General features: G+C 43.6%; 1 protein-coding gene across 2 annotated transcripts; it reads right to left on the reverse strand.

The window, feature by feature from the left end:
* Nucleotides 1–13,203: 13,203 nt before the first annotated feature.
* On the reverse strand, nucleotides 13,204–21,649 carry DHRS1 (dehydrogenase/reductase 1). Of its 2 annotated transcripts, XM_037834680.1 has the most exons (9): nucleotides 21,418–21,645; nucleotides 20,783–20,954; nucleotides 19,135–19,278; nucleotides 18,903–18,982; nucleotides 15,811–15,943; nucleotides 15,382–15,528; nucleotides 14,775–14,844; nucleotides 13,781–13,861; nucleotides 13,204–13,602 (listed from the first exon to the last, which is right to left on the reverse strand). In XM_037834680.1, exons 2-9 carry the CDS (start codon nucleotides 20,930–20,932, stop codon nucleotides 13,466–13,468), a joined length of 942 nt encoding a protein of 313 aa, XP_037690608.1. In that variant the 5' UTR covers nucleotides 20,933–20,954; nucleotides 21,418–21,645; the 3' UTR covers nucleotides 13,204–13,465. The 2 variants fall into 2 exon arrangements, with proteins under 2 accessions (XP_037690608.1, XP_037690609.1); XM_037834681.1 differs by lacking the exon at nucleotides 19,135–19,278 and having other exon boundaries at nucleotides 21,418–21,649.
* Nucleotides 21,650–21,675: the final 26 nt, after the last annotated feature.

A 21,675-nucleotide genomic window follows, 5' to 3' on the forward strand; every position in this document is an offset into this window, starting at 1 on the left:
TTGCTGACCTTCCCTGGGAGCACATCCTTAATAAATCACTCAGGGTCTAAGACTGCTCCCTTGGTGGAAACCTATGTCCACATTTTAAACCTCGGTCATGTATTTTTACTCTTCTCTGAAACTGAGTATTGAGAATTAACAAATAACTGGCAGTCTTATGTATGTTAGCCTTTTAAAGTAGCTAAAGACAAGTAGCTAGAGGCATAGCAATATGTTAGCCTTTTGCAGTATCTAGGGGCAAATATCTGTAACTGTTATATAAGTCATTTAACTTGTTTCTTTAATGCTGATGCTATGCTTTAAAACTGCAAAAAACTTGGACAGGAAGGGATTAGCTTGTTACGGGGCCCTGTTTGTAATCCCCTTATTTTACCACACCTGCCCCAGCTGGATTTTGTCAATTTGTAATAGCTCATAATGGCCCACTTTGTTTTGCTTAGTCTCTTTACTTATCTTATGTTCCCTAAGCGATTTATGCCCATTTAATTTAGCCTCCTTATTATCTTATAAATAGATTGAACTATTTACAACTGTATGTATTACCCCAGCCAGACTTTGGCAGCCCCCAATGAGTGTAATTAAGTAATTTAGGACCCAGTATTGTAACCTGTAACCAGATCTTGTCCCGGTCAGCTTTTGGCAATCCACCAGAGCAGCCTCTGGGGCCTGTGTTTACACACTTCCAATTGAACAAATCAGTATCTCCTAAAATCCCAATGCCACTATTTCCACCTCCCTTTGCTTGAATTTTATAGGAACCCAAAGTTTCTCCAATACAAGGAGAACAGATTTGAGACTTGTATCTCCTGTTCTCCTGCTTTGCACAATTGCGATAAAGATTCTGTCTCTGAAATTCTTGTGTTTTAGGATTGGTCATTAATCCGCATCGGTAGATTACCCATAGTTTGTCTGGCAACATCTCCTTTCTCTCTGGAAATCTACCCCCTGTCAAATCTATATTTAAGCCAGAGCAAACTTCTAGCTGTTTGGTCGCTTTTGTGTCTTAGCAGCTGCCTTTTTTTTTTAAATTAAAAAAATATAATTAAACCTCCCCACCCCCCACCTCTTTTCTTTAAGTCTCTGGTCAATGTCATTTCCTTTCTCAATTCTCTAATGCAGCTGGTTGTTTCCTCCTGTATTCTCAGGGCACACCGTGTAAACTTTATGATAGCATCCATCTCACAAATTTAACCATTCTTCCCTGGTGCCTAGTATGGTGACAGGGAGAGAGTAAGTGTAAAATAAATGATTTTTGAATGATTATTGCTTCCCTAAATACCCGAAGACTCTCCACTCTGGCGTCTCAGACCCTGAATCTCTCCCACCCCTAATTAAAGCTCTCTGCCCACGTTTCATTCTTTCAGAGCCTTGTACTCCAAGGCTTAGCTTATAAAAGATTGATGGAATCTTATCCAAGGGATCACTGTTCCTTCTGGTTTCTTGGGGTGCCAGGGCTGAGGGCCAGCTCCAAATGGTGTGGACTCTTGGAGTGTCAGTTCGCTGACTTCCTTCAGTAAATGGAAGGTCTAGATGACTTTTAAGGTCTCCTGGGGCTGGGGCCTGTTCTGTCTTGTTCTTGTTTCTGTTTCCATAGCCAAAATTGGTGCCTGGTGCAGAGCAGGCTCTCAAATACTTGTTAAGGGAATGAACTGACAGTTTCAATGGCTACATATTGCTCGATGCTTTGCCTTACATGTTATTTCATTTAATTCCCAAGGTGGTGGAGTCAGGATTTGTCCACAACCTTATCTGACATTGAAGTCTATTTGCTCTTTCCATAATATTTTGTGGCCTTCAGGAGACAATGACAACACACAGGGATGTGTTCTGATGACAGCTTTTTGTGATGGCTGTGGAAGACTGGATGAGCTCTGGAGGCCCCTTCTCCTTGTTATTACAGTACATAAGAATTTACCTCTGCCCCTCACCATCCTCAATGGATAATAGGCATTCAGGGTGGTGAGTGGAAGGGGATAGGAGGGTGGTGAGGAAGTCTGATCTGTGATCTTGACAGGGTACCTGAGTGACAGTGGAACTTAGGTATACAATTTTCAAAGGCTCTATACCTGATATGTATTGATAAACTGGATCTCTAAAAGAGCCCTGATTTATTGATTTCTGTGGTGTACATACTTTCACCATGGCTGATTTCAGGCAACCAGCATCAACTTACTGAGTGCAGTAATTGGAAGAGAGGTGCATCATTAGCTCTTGCAAGCCTGTGAACCGGCTCCAGCATACCACTGGAACAGTAAAAGGGGGCTGCCCCCAGAAAGCCACAGGGAGACCACAGCTACTAGTCCTGGGTTCCTCCTTGGAACATCCTCACCCCCCACGTGCTTTTCCTCAGGCTGGGACAACCCGCTGAATGGGAAAGGCAGTCCTAAAGGGTTCATGCATCAGTTCTGCAGAAAGAAAATCATATGGTACTCATCTGGAGAGGAAGGATAGGGGCATGTCAGTGCCATCAGCTATTCTTCCTCCTCTGCCTCTCATTTGGATTCCAGGACTATCTGCCTCCCAAATTCCAGGAAATCATAAATACCTAGGAATCTGCCCTGGCTGGATTGTGCCTCATCCAGAGATCAGCCCAGTTAGAAGACAGCAGGCATCCTTGAAGAGATGGTGGGGTGAGGGGTGGGAAAGAGGTACAAGACTAGAGTAGGCTCCTGCCTCTGGTTGTGGAGGGATCCTGCTCCCAGCTCAGGCAAGGGAAATAGGTCCTGTAGCAAAATGGCAGGTGCCCCCGAGATGGGTAACTCTAAGAGAATAACATAAACAAGTTTGGAGGAAAAGGGCCTTCTTGTCCTAGGGATGGAGCCCCTCAAGAATCTGAAAATTTTGTACAATTTCAAGTCTTTCTTCCAAGTACTCAGCATTTTACTGAGCACAGAATCAGCAGTCAAACCATTTTGAAGGCCCATCCCAATCAAGATGGCGGAGTGAGAAGCTTCAGGACTCTGTACCCCAACAGAAGCTTTGAGCAACTAGAAAGAACTGGCAGAAATATCTTTCTCAAAGCTCCGGCAAACAGTTAAAGGAATGCAGTAACAGGGCAAGAACCAAATGAAGAAGAAGGCTGTTTAAAAGCAGTAGGACACCTAAAGCTAATATATAGACATCTGCAATAAGTGAGCATCCAGAAACTAATTTCAACCAAAGCTAATGTAAACTGATTGGTGGAAGCTTGGTGCTGAGCTGTTCAGACCAATTATATGAGTGTTGTCAACCCTACAGTCAGGTATTCTTAACTTTACTCTAACTTTTAGAGATGTCGGTTCCTGTTCATAGGTACAGCCCAAACCAAAGCTGTGGCTCACTGCTCACTTCATTCTGCTCCCTGGTCATGCATAGCAATGTAGTCTAAAAAGCAAAACATGAGCTGGGGAGTTAGGAAACCTGGTTGCTATTCCATATGCTTCTACAAATTAGCCTCATGATTGTATCCACTCTGTGCCTCAGTGTTCCCATCTACAAAATGGGGATAATGTTAATTGCCCTACCTCCCTCACGGCCCTTTTGTGAGGGTGAAATGAGACAATGAATGGAAAGTACTTGGACAAGTAAATGCTGTGAAAATTTTAAGATGTGGAAACAATCATGTTAAAGGCAGTGGTATGGACATTGGTAGAATGGTTGATGGGTTCAACCAACCCTTTCTCTGTATAGCTTAAATCCAGGTCACCACTGTTTTATTCATTTTCACTTAGCACGGATTTGTAATTATGTAAGTAGTAAATAAAGCATTGCTGTTAAAAAGAAAAAAAAAAAGAGCAGTAGGATCTCTTGGCACTCTGGCTGGACCCTCCACTACTACTCACCAGCTTGGTGTGGAACCAGCCCATGCTCCCAGTGTGTGGATCCTTGGTCCTTGTTCCAGAGAGAGCAGAGTAACCCTTATGCACATATTGGGAGCATGTATGTCTGGCCCAGTCTATCTAGTGGTGGCTTGAGGGACTTGCTGCTCCAGAACTTGCCCTGTATCTAGAAGGCAGCTCACATAGCTCTCCTACAAAACAATGTGGGAGAGCAGTTAAGTGGCTGCCTGGAGCAAGGGATTGCTGGCTCTAGGGCATACAGTGCAGTGCCCAGACCCTGAGAAAACTGTTTCCTAAGGAAGAGGGGTCATATTTACCCATGTAAATGGGGGGAATTTCTAGGAGGTCCCTATGCTTTAGCCTGGAGCTATTCTCTAAACTTATTTTCTGGATAAGCCCTAAAGGAGAACACTCCTACAGGTCAATCCACAAAAACTGAGAAAGGTATTATTCTAGTTTGCAGAAATGCAAAACACCAGAAATGGATTGGCTTTTATAAAAAGCGGTTTATTTGGTTACACAGTTACAGTCTTAAGGCCATAAAGTGTCCAAAGTAATGCATCAACAATAGGGTACCTTCACTGGAGGATGTCCAATGGTGTCCAGAAAACCTCTGTTAGCTGGAAAGGCACGTGGCTGGGATCTGCTCCAGAGTTCTGGTTTCAAAATGGCTTTCTCCCAGGACGTTCCTCTCTAGGCTTCAGCTTCTCTCCAAAATGTCATTCTCAGTTGCTCTTGGGGCATTTATCCACTCTTAGCTACTCCAGAGCAAAACTCTGCTTTCAAAGGCTGTCTTCAAAATGTCTCTGTAAACTGCAGTTCCTCTCTCAGCTCCTATGCATTCTTCAAAGTGTCCCTCTTGGCTGTAGCAAGCTTGCTCCTTCTGTTCTGAGCTTATTTAGTGCTCTAATAAATTAATCAAGGCCCATGCTGAATGGGTGGGGCCACACCTCCATGGAAATTATTCAATTAGAGTCATCACCCACAGTTGGGTGGGTTGCATCTCCATGGAAACACTCAAAGAATTACAATCTAATCAACACTGATACATCTGCCCACACAAGATTACATAAAAGATAATGGTGTTTTGGGGGACATAATATGTTCAAACTGGCACAGGTGTTTTCTCCTCTTCCTCCTCCTTCTTTTTCTTTTCTTTTCCTTTTTTTCTTTTTTTTCTTTTTTCTTTTCCTTCCTTTCTTCCTCTCTCCCTCCCTCCCCCCTCTTTTTTCAACTATATCTATTATCTTTCTATCAATTACCTATCTACCTATTTATCATCTTCTGAACATTTGAGAGCAGGTTGCATATATCATACTCCTTGAACTCATAACACTTCCATGTACACTTCCTATGAACAAGGATATTCACTTATGTCATTAACTTAACTGCAGTTAATTCAAGAAAATTAATATGGATATAAAGCTTAAATTCTATATTCCAATTTTTCCTTATGCCCCCTTTGAGCTTTTCGCCATTCTTAGATCCACTCCATTATCATATATTGCATTGATTGTCATTAACTCTTAATTAACTCTTTTTTTAAAAAATTAACTATATCAAAAAAAATTTTAAAGAAAGATATACAATAAAAAAACATTTCAAACAAATCATAACAGGGGAATAAGAAAAAGACAATTTCTCATTGGAAACCATGGAGACAAGAACGCAGTGGTGAAACCAAAAAATTGCCAACCAAGAATTCTATATCCAGCACAACTGTCTTTCAAAAATGATGGAGGAATTAAGACATTTCCAGATAAACAAAAGCTGAGAGACTTTGCCACCACTAGATTGGTCCTACAAGAAATACTAAAGGGAATTCTGCAGGGTGAAAGGAAAGGACACTAGACAATTGAAAGAAGCCACGTGAAGAAATAAAGATCTCTGGTAAAGAAAATGACTTGGGTAACTATAAATACCTGTACTATTTATTTTGGTTTGTAACTTCACTTTTTACTTACTACAGGATCTAAAAGGCAAGTGCATTAAATGTAATGATAAATCATGGTTTTGGATATAAGATACAAATATACAATTTGTGACTAGAAGTACAAAGCTGGGGGGATGGAGGGGTAGAGAAACATGGTTAAGTTGGTATCAAAGCAAATGAGATTGTTACAGATTAAGGTTGTTAAATTTAAGCCCCATGGTAACCACAAAAAAATATCAGAGAGAAGATGGTGGCATAGAGAGGAGTGGAAGCTAGTTTGTCCCCCTGTAACAACTAATAAAAAACTAGGAACAACTATTAAATAATCTGGAATAAGTGCAGGGGGATAAATGTGACTGTCCACTCATCATACATCAACCTGAATTAGGAGGAATGCCCGAGATCACAGCATAAAATCTGTAAGTAAAGGAAAAAACTAAGATGGCAGCTAGTTGAGACAGGGCAAAAATACACCTCCGTGAAAAACACTAGATAAAAACCAGAAAGTGACCCAGAATACTGGTTACAGCGCTGCGCCAGCTGGATGAGGTCTTTTAGTTCCACAGAGGCCGTATACTTGGTGAAACCGGAAGTCTGCATTCTGAAACGAGTGAGTAAGCTAGCTGGAAGACCCACAGCCACGCGGCGGTCTGGGAAAGCCAGGGTTTGGCGTTTGGAGACCAACAGGCTCTTTTAAAAAAAAAAAAAAAGGGAAAAACCCAGGAGCAGCTGCAGCTGCAATAGTGGGAACCACGCAGTAAATCACAGCAAGAGGGGGCTGAGCCAGCCTCTCGGTGTCTGGCCTGGAAGATAGCCTGCTGCAGATACCCTTGGGGCCGGGGAAATGGAAGGGAGAGCCGGAAGCAGAAAGAAACCCTGAGGCTAGCAGCTGGCTCCCCGGAGGGCTGGATAAACTCCTGCCCAGGGCTGTGCCCACAGCCCAGAGCCCTGCCAGTTGTCCCGGAGCTGGGAAGGAGGAACTGTGTGAGGAGGGGGGTGTGGAGACGCCCCATTCGGCCATCTTTGCATCAGGCTGAAAGCGTCCCGGCATGGCCTGGAGGCCCAGGGCTTCCCTTGAGGGATGGCACACACTGGTGACGTAGCACGGCATTCCCTCGGCAGAGGTCCTGGAGGATCGCGGCTGGGTGGGGGAACCCACTCGGAGAACCCAGGGACACTATGCCAAGTCTGGTGGTTTGTGGGACAGTGAGAGAGAGGGTCTGGGGCTGAAATGAAATGAAGGCTTAGACTCTTGCGGAGGCCTTGAATCCCCGGGAACCTGGGGAATTTGAATATTAAAGCTGTCCTTCCTCCCTGGCCACCCGTACACATGCCCCACATTCAGGGCGGATGCCTCCAGCAATACACCCAAACTGAGTTCTCCAACTGAACCCCACAAGAACCATTTCCCTACATACCGCGGAGACAAGGTGGAGAACTGACTTGAGGGGTATAGGTGACTCACAGACGCCATATGCTGGGTAGTTAGAGAAAGTGTATGCAACCAAACTGTATTTCTGAAAAATTAGATAGGTATTTTTTTTTACAATTTGAAAGAACCCTATCAAGCAAAGCAAATGCCAAGAGGCCAAAAACAACAGAAAATCTTAATGCATATGATAAAACCAGATGATATGGAGAATCCAACTCCAAACACACAAATCAAGATATCGGAAGAGACAGAATACCTCGCACAATTAATCAAAGAACTACAATCAAGGAACGAAAACATGGCAAAGGATTTAAAGGACATCAAGAAGACCATGGCCCAGGATATAAGTGACATAAAGAAGAACCTAGAAGAGCATAAAGAAGACATTGCAAGAGTAAATAAAAAAAATAGAAGATCTTATGGAAATAAAAGAAACTGTTGGCCAAATTAAAAAGAATCTGGATATTCACAATACAAGACTAGAGGAAGCTGAACAACATCTCAGTGTCCTAGAAGTCCACAGAACAGAAGATGAAAGAACAAAAGAAAGAATGGAGAAAAAAATCGAAAAAATTGAAATGGATCTCAGGGATACGATAGATAAAATAAAATGTCCAAACTTAAGACTCATTGGTGTCCCAGAAGGGGAAGAGAAGGGTAAAGGTCTAGAAAGAGTATTCAAAGAAATTGTTGGGGAAAACTTCCCCAACCTTCTACACAATATAAATACACAAAGCATAAATGCCCAGTGAACTCCAAATAGAATAAATCCAAATAAACCCACTCCGAGACATATTCTGATCGGACTCTCAAATACTGAAGAGAAGGAGCAAGTTCTGGAAGCAGCAAGAGAAAAGCAATTCACCACATACAAAGGAAACAACATAAGACTAAGTTGTGACTACTCAGCAGCCACCATGGAGGTGAGAAGGCAGTGGCATGACATGTTTAAAATTCTGAGAGAGAAAAATTTCCAACCAAGAATACTTTATCCAGCAAAACTCTCCTTCAAATTTGAGGGAGAGCTTAAATTTTTCACAGACAAACAAATGCTGAGAGACTTTGCCAATAAAGGACCTGCTCTACTTCAGATTCTAAAGGGAGCCCTACCAACAGAGAAACAAAGAAAGGAGAAAGAGATACAGAGAATTTTAACAGACATATATATTACCTTAAATCCCAAATCACCAGGACACTCATTTTTCTCCAGTGATCATGGATCTTTCTCCAGAAGGGACCATAAGCTGGGACATAAAACAAGCCTCAAGAAATTAAAAAAAAAAATTGAATATACTCAAAGCACATTCTCCAACCACAATGGAATACAAATAGAAGTCAATAATTTTTGAACTGTAACTCCACTATTTACTTCTACATGATATAAAATACACAAACTCTAATGACAAATCAGTGGTTTTGAACTCAATGTAAAATATGTAATTTTAGACAACTATATAAAGGTGGGGGAATGGAGGAGTACAGGAACATAGTTTATGTGTCCTATTGAAGTGAAGGTGGTATCAAAGAAAAACAAGATTGATATGGATTTAAGAGGTTAATTTTAAGCCCCACAGTAAACACAAAGAAATTATCAGAGAATATAACCATAGAGATGAAAAGTAGAGTTTGGGTTAAGAGAAATGGGGGAAGGGGCAATGGGGAGTTAAGAAATGAGTGTAGGGTTGCTGTTTGAGGTGAAGGGAAATTTCTAGTACTGGATGGTGGGAAAGAGCATTACAACATTCTAAAGGTGATTAATCCCACTAATGGAAGGCTAGGGAGGGGGTGGAATGGGAAGATTTAGGCTGTATATATGTCTCCACAATTGAAAAAAAAAAAAGATAGTCTAAATAGACGACAATTGAATGCCAAGGATGAACTTGGATGGGATTGGAGAATAGAGGACAGGTGGTTCAAAGGGACACAGTTGAGACATAAGGAAAAGGAAATATAGAATGTAAGCTTCGTATCATTGTTGAATCTCTTGTACTTCTTAGCTGCACTTAATGGGATTGCATAAAAGAATGTTCTTGTTCATGGGAAGTGTATATGTGAATTATAGTGTATGTTCAAGGATGTGTGCAGCTAGCTCTTATATGTTCAGAAGACAGGGCAATAGATGATGGATGATAGATAGGGAGGGAAAGAAATAGCGATGTGACAGCGTGTTAAAGTTGCTGGATTCAGCTATCGGGGGAAGGGGGTCAGGGTATGATGGAATTCTGAATATGGGGTTAGTATTGTTTTTGCAACTGTTCATATAACTTTGAATTTATTTCAAAACTAAAAAAAAATCTGTAAGTAAAAACTGCAGATCCAAGCTGGGAGCCCCCTCCCACCATGGCCCGAAATGCAAAGCCTCATGGTGCTAGAGAGCAGCACTCTCCAAGCAAGCAAATATAGCTCAGCTGAGCTCCAACTGGGGTTTTAATTAATAAACATGGACTGCTCAATACAAGCTATGAATCCCCAACAAGCAGACAGAGGCTTTTGGTGATGACTGACCTTGGAGAGCCAGAGGGTGGCTGCGGACTGGCCCTGAAGGAGGCTTTCTGTCCCTTTTTTGGCTCAGTTCCCAGTGCTCCGACCCAGACAAGGGTGGAGATAGCACAGGCAGAGAGACTATTCAATGTAAATGACCACTCCCTAGGGGGTGTATCTTTTCTAAGAGGAATAAGGTGATGCCAAGCTCTACTACCCACCTTCCATTCAGAACCAGACCCCAGAGCCTGGGGGAAAACAGCCACAGGCCACACCTCCTTACACCAGTCTGGAGCTACAGGCTGACAGGCACCACCGCTGGGCAGAAAAGCACAGTGACTTGAAGCCTCACAGGATATATCAATCTTCTAAGACACCCTCAGGGAAACCAGATACTATTGCCTCCTTCCAATACGTGAGCCCATTCTGGTCTGGGAAAACCTAATTGGGGTAACCAAGGAAACCACCTAGACAACAGAAAACTACAACCTACACTAAGAAAAATGAAGTTATGGCCCAGTCAAAGGAACAAACTTACACTTCAACTAAGACACAGGAATTTAAACTAATACTAAATCAATTCAAAAAGCTTATGGAAGATACGGCAAAAGAGAAGAAGCATATGATGAAAACACTGGGCGTACATGAGGTAGAAATTGAAAGTTTAAAAATAACTGGCAGAATCTACGGAAATGAAAAGCACAACACAAGGGATGAAAGACACAATGGAAACACACACCAGCAGATCTCAAGAGGCAGAAGAAAACACTCAGGAACTGGAGAACAAGGGACCTGGAAGCCTACACACAAAAGAACAGATAGAGAAAAGAATGGAAAAATATGAGCAATGCCTCCGGGAATTGAAGGACAATACGAAATGTAGGAATGTACATGTCATTGGTGTCTCAGAAGGAGAAGAGAAGGGAAAAGGGGCAGAAGCAATAATAGAGGAAAAAATCAATGAAAATTTCCCATCTCTTATGAAAGACATAAAATTATGGATCCAAGAAGTGCAGCATACTCCAAACAGAATAGATCTGAATAGGCCTATGTCAAGACACTTAATAATCAGATTATCAAACGTCAATGATAAAGAGAGAATCCTGAAAGCAGCAAGAGAAAAGCGATTGATCACATACAAAGGAAGCTTGGTAAGATATGTGCAGATTTCTCAATAGAAACCATGGAGGCAAGAAGGAAGTGGAGTGATATATTTAAGATAATGAAAGAGAAAAACCACCAACCAAGAATCCTATATCCAGCAAAACTGTCCTTCAAATATGAGGGAGAGCTTAAAATATTCTCTGACAAACAATGACAGAGTTTGTGAACAAGATACCTGCTCTAAAAGAAACACTAAAGGAAGCACTGCAGACAGAAAGGAAAAGACAGGAGTGAGAGGTTTGGAAAACAATTTTGGGAGATAGTAGCACAGCAATGTAAGTACATTGAACAAAGATGATTGTGAGTACGGTTGAAAGAGGAAGGCCAGGACCATGTGGGACAGCAGAACAAAAGATGAAAGATAAAGACTGGGACTGTATAACAGCGAAACCTAGGGTGCTCAAGGATTGTAATAAAAGGTACAAATACGTTTTTACATAAGGTAGAACAAATGAATGTCAACATTGCAAGGTGTTAAAAATAGGGTGGGTTTGGGGGGAAAATACAATCAATGCAAACTAGAGACTATAATTAACAGAAACATTGCATTATGCTCCCTTTAATAATACAAAGGCATATATACCAAAATATAACAAAGTCAAAATACCAAAGCTAAACGCATATGGGGGGGTGCACAGGGGAAGGGTATGGGACTCCTGGCATTGGTGATGTTGTTTGACTCTTTATTCTACTTTAGTTTAATGCTGTCTTTCCTTTTGTTGCTTTCTAGCTGTCACTTTTTTTTCTGTCTCTTTTTCTTTGGTCCCTCTACCTTCTTTGACTCTTCCTTCTTCTTTGTGGAAGAAATGGAGATGCCCTTATATAGATTGTGGCGATGGTGCTGAATACATAAATACATGACTATAACAGGGAACCAACGATTGTTTACTTGGGATGGAATGAATGGTGTGTGAACAAAACCATCTTAAAAGAAAGGGGTTGATGAAGAAAGCTTGAGGACACTGTATTGAGTGAAATAAGACAGACACATAAGGACAAATATTGCAGGGTCTCACTGATATGAACTAATTATAATATGTAAACTCATAGACATGAAATATAAGTTACTAGGATATAGAACAAGGCTAAAGAATGGGGAGCGGTTGCTTATTATGAGCAGAATGTTCAACTAGGGTGAACTTAAACATTTGGAAATGGACAGAGGTGATGGTAGCACATTGTGAGAATAACTAACAGTGCTGAATGGTGTGTGAAGGTGGTGGAAATGGGAAGCTCAGAGTCACATATGTCACCAGAAGGAAAGTTGGAGGTTAAAAGATAGGAATGTATAAAACAGTGAATCTTGTGGTATACAATGTCTGTGATTAACTATACAAATATTAGAAAACTCTCTCATGAACGAGAACAAATGTATGACACTATAACCGGAAGTTAATCATAGAGGGGCATATAGGAAAAAAAATACCTATCGCAAACTATATACTACATTTAGTAGTATTTTAACATTCTTTCATCAACAGTAACAAATGTACTATACCAAAACTATGAATCAATAATGGAGGGGGTGGAGGGGGGTTGGTTAGGGGTATGGGAGGATTTGAGTTTCCTTTTTTTTTTTTTTTTTTTTGGTCTTTCTTTCTTTCTGGAGTAATGAAAATGTTCTAAAAATTGAAAAAAAATTAATTGTGGTGATGGATGCACAGCTGTATGATGGTACTGGGGGAAACTGTACACTTTGGATCCTTGGATAATTGTATGGTGTGTGAACAATCTCAATAAAAAAATTTTTTTTAAATTAGAGAATATGCAAACTCAGAGACAGAAAGTAGAGTACAGGTTACTAGGGATGAGAGCAGGGGCAATGGGGAGTTAATGCAAAATGAATGTAGGGTTTCTGTTTGGGTGAAGGGAAAGTTCTAGTAATGGATGGTAGTGGTGGTACCATTATGACTGTGATTAATCCCACTAAATGGTATTCTTGGAAGGGACTGGGGTGGGAAAATTTATGTTGTTTATATATTTCTACAATTAAAAAAAAAAGAAAGAAAAATAAACTAAAGAGATAATTGCAATTAAATGCAATACATGATATTGGATGGCATCTAAGAATAGAGGTGAGAAGGTTCAAAAGGATAGTATAGGGACATAAGAAATAATTGGAATATAGAATGTAAGCTTTATATCAATGTTAAATTTCTTGAACTCACCATCTGTACTAAAAGTGATTACATAAGTGAATAACCTTGTTTGTAGGAAATGTACATGGAAGCATTATGTGCTCAAGGGCATGCATGCAACCTGCTCTCGAATGTTCAGAAAATAGATAGATAGGGCTTGCATAATTTTTTCAACTGTCCTGTAAGTCTGAAATTGTTTCAAAATGAAAAGTTAAAAAAAAAACACAAAAAAACATGTTGAAGGAGAAATGAGACCTTTATTAGCCCCTTGGGTATTTTCAATACAGACGCAAAAAGTAAAATGTAAAGATGAGGAAAATCAAGGCACAAAGAAGGGCCTATAAGAGCCCCCTAGGCTCAGCAAGGACACACAGCAGAATCCTTCTCTTTGAATCAAGGGTCTAGGTAGGCTAGAAAGGCTGCCTATTTCCACTGAGACATGCGAACCCATCCCCAGACCATCTGAGAAAAGCAGAGAGGTGCTGTCAGGCAAGGAGGCTTAGAACTTGCTAGTGTAGAGGGTTACAATCCATTTGGGCACACGGAGGAAGCCAGGCAAGTAGGAGGCCAGCCAGTTTAGCCTGAAGTTGTTGGAAAGGACGGAGCTCAAAGATAAAACGTCCTGGACAGGGCGGCCTGGGGACAACAGAAAGAGGAGGATTCGACCCTCATTTCCCACTCTCTGGACATCCCAACCTTGGCCAAGGAGATTAAATGGGATTGAGGAAGGAACAGGAAGAGAGTGAGGGAGAAGGAGTGAGCAGGGAACAGAATGAAGCAAGTCAGGGCTGGCTGCTAGGTCCAGAGCTCTCACCATCCACATCCCGAAGGCCATAACGTCGAGCAACATCATAAGATGGCAGCACCTTCCCACTCAGGCTCAGGATATTAGGGTCTGTGGATACACACATACAGCTGGAGATGGCTTAGGAGTGGCACAGAACACAGGGTTTGGGTCCAATGGGACAGAGTCCCACTGAGACAGGCTCAGGAGCTGTGCTGGTTTGGATGTATTATGTCCCCCAAAATGCCATGCTCTTTAATACAGTCTTGTGGGGGAAGATGTATTAGAAGTTGATTAGATTGGAATCTTTGGATTAGGCTGTTTCCATGGAGATGTGACCCACCCAACTGTGGGTAATAACTTTGATTAGATTATTTCCAAGGAGGTGTGGCCCCAGCCATTCAGCATGGGTCTTAATTAGTTTATTGGAGCCCTATAAAAGCTCAGACAGAAGGAGCTCAGTGCAGGAGCAGCTGCAGCTTAGAGAGACATTTTAAAGACGGCCATTGAAACCCGATGCTGACATTTGGGAGAATGCCATTTTGAAATGCAACCTGGGAGCAAGCAGATGCCAGCCACATGCCTTCCCAGCTAACAGAGGATTTCTGGACACTACTGGCCTTCCTTCGATGAAAGTATACTTGTGTTGGCATTAATTTGGACATTTTCATGGCCTTTAGACTGTAAATTTGTAACCAAATAAACCCCCTCTATAAAAGCCAATCCATTTCCGGTATTTTGCATAATGGCAGCATTAGCAAACTGGAACAAAAGCTCAGGAGAACTGTTTTCCTCTGGTCCTGGAACGGTTCCTGGGCCTATGACTCCTGGCCACACTTCCTAGGAGCCAGTTCCTAAGGCTCCCAAACTTCACACTGGAATTCCTGACTCTGTAGGCCTCCAGAAGCCAGAGAAGAGAAGGGCTTATTCCTTCTTGACCACTTCCCAAACCAGGACACACTACTGGCTGCCACCACCCTGAGACCTTCCCTTTCTTTTTGCCAGCTGCCCGCAACTGCTTCACCTGTTGCTAAAGCCACGATACATTTGCCACTCATTTCTGTGGTTTCCGCAGATGAGAAAAGTGAGCTAAGCTGAAACACAGGGGCAGAGAAGTGAAGAGTTAATATCCAAGAGCACTGCCTGGGCCTCTTTTCCCCTCTCACCTTCTGTTCCAGAAGAAAGACCCTCATGGCTCCACCTGCAGGAACCAATGACTTAGGGGATGCCCAGAGCCCATATCCAGGTGAGCCTGGCGCCCCCCCACCAGGACCCACTGCCTCCCTGAGTGGAAGGATCTGGTGGTGCTGACTAGTGCCTGGGCCTTCTAAGTTAGCAGCTCAATGTGGGGGTTAAATGTAAGGGCTTTGGAACCAGACAGCCTTTCTTCTTTCCTAGGAAGCCTTTCTACTTATGCCATATGAACAAGTTTCTTAACCTCACTGAGTTTCATTTTCTCCATCTGTAAAATGGAGATAATATCTCCCTTCCAGGATTAAAGGCAATAACGTGTGTACAGTGCTCAGGTACTCGGTAAGTGGGAGCAGCTACCCTTAGTGTGGTTGTTATGGTCTTGTTGTTGAGGATGGGGAAGCTAATCCCCCTGCCTCCCTCACCCTCCCCTTGCCAACCTGCTTAAATTGGGGATCCTCAGAGGAGTCTCCCTTTGTCACATACTCCGCCACCCGTTCTGTCTGCACCAAACCTGGCCACAGAGACACGTAGCTGACCCCGTGGCGTCGCAGCTCGTGGGCACAGTCAACAGCCAGCCTGTCACACTGTGGAGGGACCAAAGGCAGGGTGAGAGCCAGGTCCTCTGGCCATGTCACCTTCCTCCACACCTTCCCTGCTTCACCTGGGCATGTCCAAGCCCCCTACTCTTCCCAGTCCCACCTGCCCTCCTTCCCCAGTGCAATGCCTACTCAGGAGAGGAGCCCCTTGAGAAACCCAGCAAAGGAACTATCCATGGAGCGGTGAAGGGAGAGGTGAGGGCCAGCCCGCCTTACCATTCTGCCCACTGCCCAGACCCCTTCCTGACTCCCATGCCACCGTGTCCTCACCGCAGCTTTGCCCACGCCATAGGCAACGTTGAAGAGATATTGCAGTCCCCCAACGGAGGAGATGACCACGATGAGCCCCCGGCCAGCTGGTACCATTAGCCGCGCCCCATATACCGAGCACAAGTAGTGGCCCCTGGAGGATGGGACCGGGAAGAAGGTATTAATTGCCTTTAGCGCTTGTCAGGGTGCTGCGGCCCCCTCGCAGCTTCCTCTGCCCTCTAGCGGTTGTAGTCAACAGAGGGAAGGCTGCAGACTTGGGAAATCCGACTTGAGGCCACATACTGAGGAAAAGTGGTTAAAAATCAATCACCGATAGACGAGACACAGTAATCTTTAGAAGGAATGGAAGCATAAAGCCCAGTTACAATTGCAATTACAGATGTAAAATACCTCAGGGGAAAACTGAAGAAATGTACAGGCTCTACACGGAAAAAAGTATACAAAAATTCTGCCCAATATGTAAGAATAAGTGCAGGCATAATTTGTTCAAAGATAAAGTAGAATCAACATATAAAACAGTTCTATTTAAATTAATCCATACATGCAATTAAATCTTGAATGAATTATCTCAATAACAGTTTTTGGAGGAATTAACAAAATAATCTAAAGCTCAATGAGAAGAATAAACATATGAGAGCAGCCTGGAAAATCCTGGAAAAAGAAGAATGATGGCGGGTGAGGGGGATGCGTACCCTCACCTTGTAATAAAACGGACAAGGACAAACTAGCGAAAAGAATGCAGTGCAGGCATAACAATAGACAGATCTATCAGTAAAATGAATATAGACAAAAATTAGATCCAAGATAAATGAGAATTGACCATATTTTCAAATCAATGGGGAAAGATGGGTCATTTGATAAATGGATTCAGGATGCCTGGTCAGTCATGGGGTGGGGCGTTGGTTCTCTATCTTATTTATTATTTCGGAATGAATTCCAAAAGAATCTCACACTTGAATTCAAAAAAGTGAAAGCACGAAAGTACCAAAAGAAAACACTGGTGACTGTGATTGTAAACTTCGGGTGGGGAAGGCTTTTCTTAGCATCACACCAAGATGGAAACTACCAAAGATAAGACTGATAGATTTGACTTCTTTAAAGTAAAACATATATATGCATGTATACTATATACACATATACAGATATACATTCTTATATATATACATTTATATAGAGAGGTGGGGCATAAGCATGAAAAAATGAGTAATAGACTGGGAAATCATTAGCAAATCATATTCCAAAGGGATCTCTCCCACAAAGATCTCTTACAAACCAATGTGAAAAAGAATAATAACACAAACAAGAAATTACAAAAAAAGAAAAAGCTAGTAAACCAATGGAAAACAAATGAAAAACCTCACTAACAGTTCTAAAGAAGTGTGAATTAAAACAATCTTGAGATATTTTTACCCTATCAGAGTAGCAGAGATTGTCCAGTTTGGTTGAGGACATGGGAAATCGATATTGTCCTTCATTGATGTGAGATTATAAATTGTTGGGGTCTTTTTGGAGGGCAATTTGATAATATTTGTTACATCTTTAAGAAATGTATACACTTTGACCTAGAGATCCTTCTATTGGAGGTATTCTGTAGAAATACCTGCTTGAATTAAAGGCCATCCAGAGCAGCACTATTTAATTGGGAAAAACAGGAAACAACCCAATTGCTTTAATTAAGAGATTAGATAAATAAATTATGGTACATCCTCCCAATGGATAATTTTTCAAGTATAACAAAGAATTAGAGATATTTGTGTGGAATATTCGAAAGAATATATACCACACCACTAACACTGGGTATCTCAGGAGAGGGGGAAGAGGGTAGTGGTGAGGGGAATAAGATTCTATCGGGCTTTAATTTTTTCCAATAATTAAAACACATACACACACATTTGGTAAGCAGAAAAACTTCTTTTGCCATGAGGAACACTCAGGACTCTACAAATGGAAACAGGTAGATTTACAGTTTGAAAAGGAAAGGCCAGTCCAAAGAATGCAGAGGAAGGAACCAGTAAATGCGTGTGTGTGCGCGCGTGTGTGTGTGTGTGTGTAAGGGGGTGCTGGTGGGCTACCGAGAAGCTCACAAAGTGGCCTTTACCTTGGAGAATTCATCAGGGCCCAAGACTAGAGTCCAGGTCTGGGTCTCTGCCTTGTGGACTCAAAACCTGGACTGGCAAGAGACAAGGGTGTGGAAAGCACCTCTCTTTGGAGGAATATGGACATGGGCATTGCCAGTTTCCAGCTTTTTGAGTTTTCCTTTCTTGTCTCTGAGCTGAACATCTCCTTCTGTCCTCAAAAACTTTCTTCCACTTTAGAAATCACAGTTGCATTCTAGTCCTGCTTTCATGGGATTGCTGCCAGAGTCCCAAAATCTCTAGGTATTCTTAAAGGATTTGGTCAGATATTTGCAGATAATCTCTTGGTTAGTCCCACAGGTGCTGGTCATATCCATCAGGTATAGTTTAATTATCTGAGAGGGTAAGTAACATCATTCCACCAATAATAACAAGGACACTGCAAGTGCATATTATGCTGGGAGAATTCTAAATGCTGTGCCTCCACCTCTCGCTGGCTGCAGTGTCAGATGTCTGTGAAACTCTGTGACACCCCTGCACTCCCAACTCTGACCTGTGGGTCAGGAGTGAGGATGGGGAGGCTAAGGAGGGATGACACTTACTCATTCTTATTAACCTTGTCTTGGTCTAAAATAAAACATTTTCTTCCTCTAACGACTTTTGAAAACACAGATTACCAACATTTGTGTGGGATTTGAGCTAACAAGGGAAGGAGGCTCCCTTGTTGGTCATGCATTCGAATAGGCGGGGCGTGAGGCAGGAAGAGAGGCCAAGAGCTCCTTCAGATAAAAACTGCTGACAGAAACAAGGCAAAGCTGACATTCCCACACACAGACTCACTCAGATGGAACTTTTCCAGAGGTAAGTGGGGCAGATGGGACAGAAGGAAGAAGGGGTGGGAGAGCGGTGGGGAGGCCCAGGGAAGGAGAGGGCCTGAGGGGAAAGGCGTGGTCCTTGGCCTGGGTAAGCGAGTGAGGGGAATCCAGGTCCTTGCAGTGGGGCAAGGGGAGAACCCACCTGAGTCCCACGTTGTTGACATCGTCCCACAGAGAGGCGGGACGTTCCCAGAATGTCTTCTGCTTGTTGTCCAAAACCATCTGGAAGACAGAGGGAGGGTAAGTGATTGGATGATCTGAAAGCAAGAAGGTGTGAGGGGCTGGGAAACAGACGGGACAGTGAGTGGGGATGAGGACTCAGGGGTCAGGGGAGGGTCAGGAGCATGAAGCTGGCATCAGAGTTCAAAGGGTACCTGGACCCCGCCATAGGCGTTGTTGACCAGCACATCCAGACGCCCCTCCTGTTCCCGATCCACCTGCTCAAACAAGCTTCGCACTTCACTCTCCTGTCTGGAATCACACACCACGGGCACACACCGGCCCCCGCGGGATTGCGCCTAAAGAGGGACAGAGGAGATGTGTGCTCACAGTAGCACCGCGAGTTTCAGACAGAATGCAACTCCCCGGTCAAAGTGAACTTGGGAGCTGAGTAGGCAAGCAGCTGAGAGGACCTGATGAGCAAGCCCTCCCTCTTGTGTCTATTTGGGGAGTTTCAGGAATGAGAGGCTCCTCCCGCTGCTCCCCACCCGCAGCAAACGCGGATTGGGATCTCACATTTAACATCAACAGACATTTATCGAGGCTTACCACGTGCAAGGCATTGTGTTCTGCACATGGAGAATAAGGGACAAATAAAGCATGGAGCCAGCCCTTGAGAGACGAGTAACGATCCTTTTCCTCATCCTTGGTCATTTCCATCTCTCATGCCCTTAAGCTCCCACTCTTCAGCACTCACCTGGAGCCCCTCTTACCCTTATTCCACCAATCTCCTCCTTGGTAACTGAGAAATCAGTTATTAGGCATGAACTATTTCCACTTTCCATTCTGCCTCATCCTCTACAAATGTGTCCCCATCATCCAACTTTGCAGAAAGCAGGTTGCCTTATTCTAGAACAATCCCCTGTCCTCCTCACCCGTGCTTTGGATCACACTCTTTTACCCTCTTGCATGAACTATGGCAATGCCTCCTACCTGCTTGTCTGACTCTTTAAAGGGTCTTTCTGCCTTAAATTAATTCTTCATACCACAGCCAGTATGAACTGTCTAAAACACCAATCTGTTTAAAATTTGACTGGATCCCCATCTATTAGAGAATAAAGTTAAAGTTCTCCAGCCCCTCCCCCACACTCTTCCCTTGTACTTTTATGCTCTAGCATTTATTACTCACAGCATCCACATTGCTGCACCACTGTCCCTCTGCTTTTGTAGCTCCCTTTGCTGGAATGCCTTTCCTAACTCTCTTTACCTTTCAACACTCGGATCGAGAATCACCTCCTCCAGAATGCTTTCCCTGAAAATCCTGCTCCCCCTGTGATCTCCATGTCTACCCTCTATCGTTCCAAAGTCTTCTGTTACCCCTCCTTCTTATCACTTGCCTCATTCACACTACACTGAAATAACTGATCTCTGCATCTGACTTCCTGTTGGACTCAATCTTTTTAAGGGCAGATTACATTTTATTAATCTTGGTGACTTCAGTACTTTGCCCAGCACCTAGCAAATTATAGGCACCCACATATTTATCAAACTGAAATCTAGTAGGGAAATCTAGCTTCCAAATGAAAATGTACAGTTCATTACATAGTTGCTAAAATAGAAGAATGCACAAATCTACAATCCTTTAGTTGTAATTCCCAAATCCCTGAAGCTCAAAAAAATTTGGTGGCGAAATTTGACCCGACCTAAAGTTTCTTTGTGGCCTTTATTTATCCCACTTTGAAGAAATATTCATGTTTTGCTGAGGAATAGTATGGTTTCTAGTAAGGGGTCAAGGGAGAACCGGAGAAGGCGTTAACCACCCTCAGGTGGTTTCTGTGCTGTGGTCCCAGAGGAAGCGCTCACCTCCTGAGCAGTGGTCTGCAGTGTGTCCATATGGCGGCCAGTGATGTAAACGGTGGCGCCTGCTTGGCAGAGCTGCAAGGCAATGCCGCGGCCAATACCCCTGGACGCACCAGTCACCACGCACACTTGGCCCTTCATAGGCGTTGCCATGATTCGGGCAAAGGGGGAAAATCTGTGGCGGCAAAGACTTAATCTGAGGAAAGCCCGCAGATTGTGTATGTGTATATAGGGACCCAAAACAGCAGCAGGAAGGGGAGCAAGGGTTGGGATCCTATGACAAGAGGGGAGAAAGTAACAGAGGGTGTAACTGAAGGCGGGACCTATGGCAGAGCTGTCTGTTCCTTTTGGGAGGCGTAGGGAGTGAAGGGGACGGGGTAGGGTTGTCCAGGGCTGGACACCTCCTGGGATCCTCTGAGCAGGGCTGACTGGGTGGGGGGTGGGAAGTTCTGGGACGGGGGACCCTCAGAGTCCCGGGCTATCTGGAGTTCGAGCCTTAGCATGGCCCAGTCCGGCCGAACTTGGGCGCCGCTTCCCGGTGGGCGTAGAGCGCGAGGCCCGGGGACTCCGAGCCGAGTGGGGAATTCGCGTCTCTACCTGTTACTTGTGCTGCCTCGCGTTGCCTTAGCTCGCCATACCTGTGGCTCGAAAACTTTGATTTCGACCGCGGCGGCAGGACAATATGACGAGCGTTGCGGTGGAAAGTACGAGCTCTGGCCTAGGGAGAGCTGGAGACTCGCAGGCAGGACTCAGCGAGAGCAGGATGGGGTCTAAAATAAGGGCGCGGGCCAAGGGGGCGTTGCTCTAGGCTGGGTTTAGGGCAGTGAAGTGGGAGCGGCGCGATCTGCGGGCACAGCCACGCCCCCCGGCTGGAGGCCGTCGCGGAGCTATGACGC

The sequence above is a fragment of the Choloepus didactylus genome, chromosome 4, assembly GCF_015220235.1.
Source record: "Choloepus didactylus isolate mChoDid1 chromosome 4, mChoDid1.pri, whole genome shotgun sequence".
Taxonomy (NCBI): Eukaryota; Metazoa; Chordata; class Mammalia; order Pilosa; family Megalonychidae; genus Choloepus; species Choloepus didactylus.